Source organism: Arachis ipaensis, chromosome B08, assembly GCF_000816755.2.
Source record: "Arachis ipaensis cultivar K30076 chromosome B08, Araip1.1, whole genome shotgun sequence".
Classification (NCBI taxonomy): Eukaryota; Viridiplantae; Streptophyta; class Magnoliopsida; order Fabales; family Fabaceae; genus Arachis; species Arachis ipaensis.
The window spans coordinates 13,295,358-13,307,791 of record NC_029792.2 but is presented as its reverse complement, the minus strand read 5'-3'; the positions used below and the strand labels follow the sequence as shown (position 1 = coordinate 13,307,791).

At 35.3% G+C, this 12,434-nt stretch overlaps 1 protein-coding gene and 1 pseudogene across 1 annotated transcript; one reads left to right on the top strand and one right to left on the bottom strand.

Moving 5' to 3' along the window:
* Positions 1-1,602, top strand: LOC107614476 (annotated as a pseudogene).
* Positions 4,004-11,941, bottom strand: LOC107610548 (pentatricopeptide repeat-containing protein At5g16640, mitochondrial-like). Its single transcript, XM_016312592.1, has 4 exons — positions 11,777-11,941; positions 4,810-5,251; positions 4,438-4,698; positions 4,004-4,374 (listed from the first exon to the last, which is right to left on the bottom strand). Exons 1-4 carry the CDS (start codon positions 11,939-11,941, stop codon positions 4,004-4,006), a joined length of 1,239 nt encoding a protein of 412 aa, XP_016168078.1.

Sequence of the window (12,434 nt, the reverse complement as noted above, 5' to 3'; positions counted from 1 at the left end):
CACTTACGTCACCAAAAAAGAAATGTAGTTTATAAAACATTAAAACTAGAGTCCAAGTAAAATTATTCAGTACACTAAACCTAAATTATCCATCTCCAAGGAAACAAAAATGGCTCCCCAAACACCACAGCTCCATTTTGTTCTGTTTCCATTAATGGCACAAGGCCACTTGATTCCGATGATGGACTTAGCAAAGTTATTACTTCAACACAATAACAATATTATTGTCACGGTTGTCACAACCCCGCAAAACGCAGCAAGATTCACATCAACCTTCGCTCGCTACATTCCTTCCGATTACCAGATTCGACAAATCTAGCTTCAATATCCATATCAAGAAGCCGGCTTGCCAGAAGGATGTGAGAATCTTGACATGCTTCATTCACTTGGCAATGCTTTCAGTTTTTTCAACGCAGCAAGTCTTCTAAGGGAACCGGTGGAAAAGATCTTCGAAGAGTTGTCGCTGCCGGCATGCTGCATAGTCTCCGATATGAGTCTGCCGTACACGATCCACGTCGCTGAGAAATTCAAGATTCCAAGGGTTTCTTTCGCTGGAGTTAGTTGCTTCTGTTTAATGTGTTATGATGCTTTACATACAAGTAATGTGAGGAATAGTGTTAAGGATGAAATAAAGTACTTCGTCTTACCGGGTTTACCGGACGAAATTGAAGTCACTAAATCACAGGTACCGGCACAGGTGGACGAGAATTGGAGCAGGTTTGGTGAAGAGATTTATGCACCTGAAAGTGATTCTTATGGAGTAATCATGAATTTATTTCAAGAATTGGAGCCTGAGTATGAAAGGATGTACAAGAAGGTTAGAAAGGATAAAGTGTGGTGTGTTGGTCTGGTGTCACTAAGCAACAAGGATCAGTTGGAGAAGGTTCAAAGAGGAAACAGTGTTTCAGTTGAAGAGTGGAAGCATCAAAATTGGCTTGATTCTCAAAAGCCAAAGAGTGTGATTTATGTCTGCCTTGGAAGCTTAAGTAATGTAACTGCAATTCAGTTGATTGAGATTGGTTTAGCCTTAGAAGAATCTAGAAGACCCTTCATTTGGGTAATTAGAGAAGGGAATCAATTAGAGGCGCTAGAAAAGTGGATTAAGGAAGATGGTTTTGAAGAAAGAATCAAAGGTAAGAGTCTTATAATTCGAGGTTGGGCTCCTCAGCAAATAATACTGTCACATCCTTCAATTGGAGGGTTCTTGACACACTGTGGGTGGAACTCTACTTTGGAAGCTATATGCGCTGGCATGCCGATGCTGACGTGGCCGTTATTTGCAGACCAGTTTCTGAATGAAAAACTAGTTGTCAAAGTACTAAAAGTTGGAGTGATGGTTGGTGTGAAAAGTCCTACTGCTTGGGGGAAGGAAGAGGATGTTGTTGAATTGGTTAAGAAAGAAGATATTAAAATAGCAATAGAGGAGTTAATGAATGAGAATAATGGTGAATGTGAAGAAAGAAGAGAAAGGATAAGAAAGTTAGCAGAAATTTCTAAAAGATCTGTAGAAGAAGGTGGATCTTCTCATAGTAACTTGACTGTGTTTATCTAAGAAAATTTGCATAAAAGCATGGGAGGTATATGATAATATGATTTTCCAAACTAATTGCAAATGTGTGGGAGTTTTTAGTATGCTTAATTTTTGCTTTGTGTGTTTGGATTATCAAAATATTTTACTATAGGGCTCTTCAATGTATAATATGCGGTTTGCACTTGGAATCCAAGAATGGTCTTGCTTATTAATCCATTTTTATATGTAATTTAAAAATAATTAATGTGTAAAATAATTTATGTATGTAGTTAAAACGATAAATCCTTTAATCTCAACTAGTTATATTAAGTTCAAATCCTAAATAGTATTCAATTTGATCTTTGATCTGAAGATTATCAAAATCAGGTAATAAAACCATTATAGAGCACTCAACTATAATTGAAGTGGTGATGAATCGAGAGGCGGTGGGGCAGATCTTACTTTAGGACGTGAAGACAACTCAATCTGCCCTCATCTTTTTTTTCCAATGTGGTTGTCTTAATCCAAACGGTTGGACACATTACAAAGGATGAAAATGAAAGCTCACATTACATAATACATACAAGCCTAACTTTGGGAAGGAAGGGATGATAATAAGAGTTATTCATCAATTGGAAAGTTGAAGAAGGGACGGCAAAAGCTTAATAAGCTTATGCAAAAGTATACTGATGTTCTGCAAGTGTGTTATCTCTGCTTTTTTTCCTTTTTTTTTTTTTGCAGCTAATATGCCTTAATCCTCATCAAGATATAATCAAAAGGTTGATAGTTCCAATTCTTTCCCCAATCAGCTCATTGAAATACAAATAATAAACTCGCTGCTGCCATTTATTTCGACAAGCAATTGAAAAATGTTTAAGAGATTGTGTTTATCTCTGAAAAATTTGTTTATATATATAATATAAATAAAGTGCTGTGAACAACAAAGCAGACACACATACCAGGAAAGGAATGTTAGTTATAAATGTCACACAAGTAAACAAATTAAACCCACCCAAATTCAATGGACTAAATCGAGTTACGATATCCACCAAAACAAAAATGGATTCCATACACCACAGCTCCATTTCGTTGTGTTTCTTTTAGTGACACCGGGACACATGATCCCAGTGATGGACATTGCAAAAAATACTGCTTCAGCCGAGTGTTGTTTCCATGGTAATCACAACCCCACAAAATGCAGCAAGAATCACATAAACCCCAAACCTTTGCTCCTTACAATGATTCCAGTTATCAGATTCAATTAATTCATCATCAATTTCCACATCAAGAGGCTGGTTTGCTAGAAGGGTGTGAGAATTTTGATATGTTACCTTCACTTGGCAATGCCGCTAATTTGTTGAATGCAACAAGCATTTTTGTGAGAATCGGTGGATAAGCTTTTTCGAAGAGTTGGTGTCGCTGCTGAGCTGCATAGTTTCTGATACGTGTTTACCATTTACAATCCACATTGCCAACAAATTTAGCATTCATGGGATTTCTTTTGCCAGAGTAAGTTGTTTCTGTCTCTTGTGTACTCAGTTTGACACCAATGATGTAAGGGAAAGCATAAAGGATGAATCAGAGTACTTTGTTGTGCCTGGTACATCAGACAAAATTGAAGTAACCAAGCCACTGGCATTATCACCAAACAACGAGAAATGGAACAAGTTTAGTGAAGAAAAAGGAACTAATACTCAATTGTGGACTCACCAAGTAAAGTCTTCATCACTGTTGCCTCAACAAAAATGCTGGTGGTCGAAAGAACTATATGACACTTTTCCAATCCCTAGGTATCTGCAAGTTTATCTTTTAACAGTAAGAATGCTTTTTTGTATGTTGGAAATAATGTAATTAAACTGCCTATGTAGGTAACTTCAGAAATCAACATGGAAATCGAAAACATTTTCCAACTAATTAGAACTAACTACTCAATTGAAACAGCTAGTCCAATACCTAAGGCCCAAAGAAAAAGCATTTTCGAACTATGTAGGTCACTTCAGAAATCAACTTGGAAATTAAAACAACTGACCTTATTGCTTGCCATGCATCTAATGATCATTTCCAGAAAAGTTTGTGCCTCATCTTTTTTCTTTTCTCTAGAAGTGACAGTATTAGAGAGGTTTTATTTGTCTTCCCATTGTAAAATCAAGAGCTTCCTTATTCTGATAATCCACCTTTAAAAAGATGATCGATTATGTTTTTGACATCTGCATGATTTCCTCTGATGAAAAAATGATTGAAAAATCTTCTGTGCATTCTTTTACTCTTGCAGAGTTCTATAAACCATGTATAAGTATTTTGTATGTGTACAAATTAGGACAAATATAATCATCAACAATTTGGTTTAATAGTATAATTGCATTGCCAAGTTGATGCCTGTCGCATAACGCGTCTAACAATATATTGTAAGTTTCAATATTTGGATCCAAATTCTTACACATACCTCGGAAAATATTCATGGCTTCATCTAATCTTTTATTCTTGCAACAACCACTAATCAAGATATTGTAACTCTAAACATTTGGAACAAACTTCTTTCAAAGATGAGACTTTTAAATAATGGAATTGCATCATCAAGATATTATAAGTGTTTACATCAGAAAATGGTTGACCGCAATAATGCATTTTATTAACAATCTCCCGTACAGACGAGATTCTACCAGCTTTGCACAAGCCATCAACTAGAGAATTGTAAGTTACAATGTTTGGAACTATGTTCTTACGAAACATATCTTTCATCAAATTCTTGGCCTCATCCACTTTGTTAATCTTGCAATAACCTTTAATCAAGATGTTATAACTCCAAACATCAGGCACAACACCCCTTTCAATCACCATATAAAATAAGTTTTTTGCCTCATCAACTTCATTGTTCAAACAATATTCATTCATCAAAATTGTGTAAGTCATAATATTTGGTTGCTAACCCCTTAGAATCATCACATCGCACAAAATGTGGGCTTGCAATAGCATCTTTTCTTTGCATAATGCATCAATTATTATGTTAAAGGTATACACATCTAGGCCGATGTCTTTAACAACAATCTCATTCAGCAATAATCTAGCTTCTTTCCATTGTCCCACATGACAAAAACCATATATTAATGAAGTGTAAGTGACAACATCAGGAGAAATTCCTCGATCAAGCATATTAAAATACAAATCCAGTGCATCATCCAAAAGTCCATCTTTGCACAAACCATCAACAACAATATTGTATATTACAAGATTCGGCCTAACAAACTAACCCTCCATTTTCCAAAGCCTTTGGAGAGCAACTCTTGTTTTTCCAGACTTACACAGCCCATTGATTAAGGTTCCGTAGATAACTTCATCAAACCAAAATCCTTTTGCAACTATTTTATCATAAATGTCGAGTGCATCCAAAATCTTACCATTAAGACACAACCCCTTCATTATTGTAGTAAAAGTTACAACACTTGGCTTAAAACCCCACTTAACAAACTTGCTCATTACCGAGAGTGCAAAACCCATCTGACCTGCATGGCCATAACAATTGATCAAGACGTTCAAAGTAACAGAAAATGGTAGGATGCCCTTTGACTCCATCTGGGTATAAAGATAAATAGCCGTGGCATAATACTTCATCTTTACAACCGTTCCCAAGATTTTGGTTAATTCCACAATCAATGGCTGTGGATGCATATCAACCATGCAATTAAATAAAGCTACAACATCTTCAACATTATCAAATTTGTAAGCATCTCGTGATGGAAGCGGCTGTGAATGAAGAAGACATAGCCTTGTACGATTGGTATATGGCATAAAAGCAAGTAAGTTCGATGATGGCAGAAGAAAGCGATGGAGTTTAGGGATTGCATATCTCGTTGCACACAACATGTACTCTGAACATAAAAACTGATGATACTTCACGAAACACAATTCTCCACTCTATGATTATCAGTATTGCCTGAAACCGTCTAGCTACTTTAATAATGAAAAAGACGAATTCGGATATTTAATACCATACAACTAAAATTCATTGATCTCAATAGAAATTAAAAGCTAAGTAGTTGCCACAAACAAATAAATAAAAAATAAAAAATGAAGAAAACTCAAAATTAGCACCTTAAAGCGAGAACAGCAGGCGAACATAGCAATGGTGAAATCGAAAGCTAAAGCGAAAGCAGAACACGGAAAAGAGAAAACTGAGAAGAGTTATAGAATTAAACTGGAAAGGCATGTTATTGTTAGGGTTTTGTTTCACAATTGGGTTTTTTTTTTCAGTTTTAATATTTTATGGGATAGTGGCTATTGGTAGCCTCTCTTGGCATGAGCGCCCCTATCTCTAATCTAAAGGGGCATAAGCACTTCAGAAATCCATTCTTTTACTTAAAAGGCTTCGAGCGGATGGTGGGAGCTGATAGGTTTGCCTGGCCTGAAGCTTAAAGAAAAAATGAAAAAGGGCTAATAGGCCTGGAATTAGTATCGTTAATTGGTTATTAAAATATTAAATACACATTAAAAATAAATTAAATTATGTATGTCTTTATATAAAAATATATGATAATTAATTTTAGTATATAAATAATATTTTTAATTATCTTAATATTTTATGTGATAAAATATATTTTAATATTACAAGGACATTCTCAAAAAACGTTGTTTCGGGGGTTTACCTAGAACCGGATGATTGGGCTTGAATGGAAGGCCCAAACGTTAGAGGAAAGTGGTGTCCGACTTGTTCTTGACTGGGAGCCGCCGTCAGAGTTGTGTGTTTCAAAGAATGGGAGATGGTACCTACGAAAACACTCCGATGTCTAAGTTAGCAAGGGGTTAAGCAAGTTTAGAGTATTGGACCTTGAATTTACCCGAGGGTGTCAGTGTATTTATAGGGAAGGAACCAATAACCACCGCTGAAGTAGTTTCACTTCTGATGGTGGATAACGTCCCTTTATCTTAGGGTTGTTGGGATCTCTCTTCTAGAAGTGGGTGAGAGATATAGGAGGCAGTTACTTACTTGGATAAGTGTTAATTGCCTTTGCGTGTTGATCCTGACCTCTTTGAAAAGGTCGGCCGAGTGGCGGGGGCCAATCTTTCTAGATGGGGCCTTTTAACTCGATTGGGCCTAGCTTATGTTTTGGGCCAGGGTATGAACAGTGCCCCTACTCGAGTCCGATCTCTTTGCTATGAGTTGGATTCAAGTATTAATTGAACTCGGGGATACTTAAGTCGATATTTCTTTTCAAGTCAGAAAACCGACGTGATTTTGAATTCTCAATCGTCGCGTCTTATCAACTGTCGCGTCCATTTAGCTTTTGCATCTACACGTGGGGGGCAGTTACATTGGTAACGGCGCGTTCTTTTAATGATGCATCATTTTACAGTTATGCCCCTAGTATGTTATAAATACCTTTTGCTTTTTTCTCTTTCTTCTTTTCGAATTTTTGCCTTCATAGTTTCTTCTATCTTTTCCAGTTGACAAAGTCTTTTAGTGCTAAAAATAAACAGCAGTGGGTTTCCTTCCAGGCTATTTAAGGTCGGAAGTTTTTTCTATTTTTAATGAGTCTTTCCATGATTTTTTATGACTCCGAGTTGAAGACGGCGGGGCAGCGCATAATTGAGTCTCCTCCTTGGGAGGTCGGTCCAACCGAGGGGTCTCAGCCGGGTTCTTCTTCTCAGCCTAGAGTGGCTCCGACTACTGATGCCGAGGAGATTCCTCTGACCCTCCAACTTTTGCAGCCGAACCGGCCTCCTCTCCTGTTGATGATCCTAACCCTCTTCTTGGTCCCAAGTGATGTTGTTGTTAAGCCCAGCTTGTGGGTCATTTTGTGAACACTTTATTTTATTTACTTTGTATATTTGTGTTGATGGTTCCTGACACTTGATCCTTTTTAATAAGATCTTTAACAACTTATCGTTTTCTGGTCCTTTTTGAATAAGACCTTTAACAAAGTTGTCGTTTTATTGTGCATGTGATGTTGTTTCTTGCTTGATGAAACTTTTGTTGGAAGGCTTTTAGTTTACAAAGTTTTTTATGAAAAACCTTTGCTGTTTCAAACTTCAGGTTTGCAAAGCTTTGAGGAGGCTTTTAACTAGATGGACCTCTCTTATCTGAGTTAGATAATTTTTGCTATTATCCAATAAAATGGTAAGAAAACTTTTGACTAAGTAATCTTCTTCCGTGGCAAGACTTTTATGAAAAAACCCTTACCATTTTAATTGTAATTTTGGTTGTAAGAAATAAAAAAAATTGGCTAATTAGTAACAGCACAACACTTAACTCAGAATTGCATCAAAATTATTTAATAATAATGACACACAAATTCAGTTCAAAACAAACACAAAAACAAAATTCAATCATCCACAAAAACACATGCCTGTAAATTTTAAATAAAAAAAAAGTCATCAATATGGCTTAAATAACACTAGATGCACTATAACTATCTTGCACGAACAAATTACACCAAATCCAAGCCAATGAGACAAAGTGCACATCATTTAACTCAGAATTGCACTGAAATAACTTAATAATGATGACATACAAACTCAGTTCAAAACAAGCACATAAACAAGATTCAATCATCCACAAAAATATATACATGTAAATTTTAAATCTTGAAAAGGTCATTAATATGGCTTAAATAACACCAGAAGTACTATAACTATCTTGCATGAACTAATTTCACCAAATCTAAGTTAATGAAACCAAGTGCATCCCACTTAACTTAGAATTGCACCGAAATTACTTAATAATAACAACACGGAAGCTCAGTTTAAAACAAACACACAAACAAGATTCAATCATCCACAAAAATATATGCATGTAAATTTTAAATCTAGAAAAGTCATCAATATGTCTTACATGACACCAGAAGCACTATAACTATCTTGCATGAACAAATTACACCAAATCCAAGTCAATGAGACAAAGAGTATATCATTTAACTCAGAATTTCACTGAAATTACTTAATATTGACGACACGCAAACTGAATCCAAAACAAGCACGCAAACAAGATTTAATCATCCACAAAAACATATGCGATGAGAGAATTTATGCCGATCTAGAATTTCTCAAAATAATTGAATCACTTCGTTGCAAGCATAGTCTAGACCAATAATGGATTCTCCATCAAAGTTTAGTTTGGTTGTCACAAGTTCAACCCAATAAAAATAACCGAGAGTATTACTCTCGAGTCATTCTCCCTAGGAATTGCAATCGAATGCTCAATTATTGGTTATGAGACCAAGTGGGTTGATGATAAAGATGCAAGAAATTAAATGACAAGAAATTTAAATGACAACAAAGTAAATTAAATAACTAAAGATAACAACTACTAAAGAGACATTCATGGCAAGGATTGAGAATCAAGGATTTATATCCTAGTCATTAATCATAACACAACAATTAACAAGAGTTAAGCCTATTACGTTATCTTTGCATCGGAAGAAAGTTAAATATACCTAGTTAATCCCAATCCATAAGTAGCATCAATGGAAACAAGATTAACTAACAACTCTAGATCACCAATCTAGGTTGGTTATTAATGATTCAAGATTGCCTAATTTCTCTTTCCAAGCCAAGAATGTTAAAAAATCTACTCTAAAACTAAATCAAGCATTTTATCAAACACTTGGTGTGCAATAAAAGAAAAGCATATTAAATTGCAATAATAATAAAATCTACTACTACCAAATGCAAGAAAATAACAACAATAACTCAAACAAACATAAAAAAACATAAAATATCAAATTGCATTAAATGAAATTAAAAGTAACAAGAGTTCATGAACATAAAAAGTGGCACAAGTGAGAAATTAACAAAGGAAACTAAGAGACTAAAGACAATAGAACATGAAAATGTAAATGAAATTACACTAAAACAAAAATTAAAAAGTGAAATTAAAGAGAAACTTAAACTAAGAACCCTAATTCTAGAGAGAAGAGAGAGCTTCTCTCTCTAGAAAACTATCCTAAGACATGTTTCTATACTACTCTAATTGCTCCCCCACTTGTTTCTTCTTGAATTTGGCTTCAAATACTTCAGAATTGAGTTGGATTTGGGCCTCAATAAGCTCAAAAATCGCCCCCAGCGTGTTTCTTTAAGTTGGTCATGTGACAAGTGTCACGCGTACAAGTCGCTTGACGAAAACTCTGGTCACACGTACGTGTGGGTCACGCGTTCGCGGAACTGGGCAGATCACCAAAATCTCATTTCTTCATGAATTCTCCAGTTTTGCATGCTTTTTCCTCATTTCTTCAACCCAATCTTTGCATTCTAAACCTGAAATCACTTAACAAACACATCAAGGCATCGAATGGAATTAAAAGAAATTAAATTTAGCAATTTAAGAACCTAAAAAGCATGTTTTTAATTTTAAGCACAATTTAGGAGAAATTCACAAAACCATGTTATTTCATTGAATAAATGTGAGATAAGTTGATAAAATCCACTAAATTCAACACAAGATAAACCCAAAAATTGGGGTTTATCAATATACATATAAATTTTAAATCCAGAAAATTCATCAATATGGTTTACATGACACCAGAAGCATTACAACTATCTTGCATGAACTAGTTATACTAAATCCAAGTCAATGAGACAAAGTGCACCTCACTTAACTCAAAATTGCACCAAAATTACTTAATAATGACGACACACAAATTCAATTCAAAACAAATACACAAACAAAATTCAATCATCGACAAAAACACATGCATGTAAATTTTAAATCTAGAAAAATCATCAATATAGTTTTAAATTACACCAGAAGCACTATAACTATCTTGCATGAACTAGTTACACAAAATCCTAGTCAATGAAACCAAGTGCACCTCACTTAACTCAAAATTGCACTGAAATTACTTAATAATAACGACACACAAACTCAGTTCAAAACAGGCACACAAAGAAAATTCAATCATTCACAAAAAACACATGCATGTAAGTTTTAAATCCAAAAAGATATCAATATGTCTTAAATGACACCAGAAACACTATAACTATCTTGCATGAACTAATTATACCAAATCCAAGTCAATGAGACAAAGTGAACCTCATTTAGCCTAGAATTGCACTAAAATTACATAATAATGACGACACAAAAACTCAATTCAAAACAAGCACACAAACAAGATTCAATCATACACAAAAATACATGCATGTAAATTTTAAATCCAAAAAAATCATCAGTTGATTTAAATGACACCAAAAGCACTACAACTATCTTGCATGAACTAGTTACACCAAATTCAAGTCAATGAGTCCAAGTGCACCTCACTTAACTCAGAATTACACCAAAATTACTTAATAATGATGACGCTCAAATTCAGTTCAAAACAAGCTCACAAATAAGATTCAATCATTCACAAAAAACAAATGCACATAAATTTTAAATCCAGAAAAGTCATCAATATGGCTTAAATGACGCCAGAAACACGATATCGTACATGAACTAGTTATATCAAATCCAAGTCAATGAAATTAAGTGCACCTCACTTCACTCAGAATTGCATCAAAATTACTTAATAATGACGACACATAAACTTAGTTCAAAACAAGCACATAAACAAGATTCAATATCGACAAAAATACATGCATGTAAATTTTAAATAAAAAAAAGTCATCATTATATAACACTAGCCTAGCACAATTATAACAAAATCAACGATATAAAGAGAACCACTGTTCGTAATTTCTACTTTATCGTGAAAATACAAATGAATCTACTAAATATACAAAAATATGAGTTTTTAGTATTTTAAAAGAGAGAAAAAATAGAACAAAAATGGGCCACTTAGGTTTTGATTATCTTCAATAATGCTTCAATAGTGTTACGGTGTTTTTTATTTGAACCTAGCGTCGAGAATTTCTCTGAGTTTTCACAGAAATTTTGAGAGATTTGATAGAGGAGCAGTTTAAAGTTTCCACGTTAAATTCATGATAAGTTTAGAAACCATTTTCTATATAAGAGAGTGCGGTATGTAAAATGTTTGATCTTTAGTTACTTAATTGTTGGCGCGTATTACACATGCTCTCATTAGTGAAGCTAGTTTTTGTTAGGACTGAACTAACTTTATTAAATTTTATTATCTAAAGAGTAAAGCTAGGGAACCAAAACCACATCAGCCAAAAACCAGCCAAATGTGCATGGGCTGGGTCACAAAAGCCCAAACCACATTCAGCAACATCCAAAAAAATGTGAGGGTAAACCATATTCACCCCAAGCAAAAACCCTACCTCCTTTTCACCGTTTTACCACAGAGAATTCAAAAAGCTTCCATAACCCCGCCACGCTACCGAAACTCTCGCGCGACCCTCCTCCATCTCTTCTGCGGACACTGCGACGCCGCACACAGCGGCTCTGCCCATCGAGACTCCACCGAAGATACTTGCGCGCAACCTTCCTCCCGTCACCGGCAACTTTGACGCCGTGCCGAGCGTCTCTGACCATCGCGGCTCCATTATCGCAAGAAGAGCAACCCCGCACATGCCGTTGCATGTGGGTTTTTCCGGCGCCGCTTAAACTTTCTGGTGCACCTGGGGCGTCCGTTGATATTAACCTAGACTTCTCCAGCCTTGAAATTCCCGGTTCGGCTCACTGATTGGTAAGCATGGTATATGTTTCTTTTGGTTTCATATGCATGTCCTGAAAAGGGAATTAGACAGTGTTTTGTTGTAGTAGTCTCTGTGAGGTCTTAATCCATGGATGTTCTTTTCCATATTTGAACAGATCACTTAACAGATTTTGGGGCATCACTGGTCCTGAGCAAAATATTGCAGCTGCATGTGTTGCATGATTTTGGAGTTTTGCAAAATCAATAAACAAGTAAGTATGTGTATTGATTGCTAATTGAATTTGGGTGGATTCTAATTAGATATGTGATGTTGTTGATGTTTTGCTTGGATGTTGCTTATTGCTAGAGTTTATATGATGATTTTAGCTCGGATGGATGTT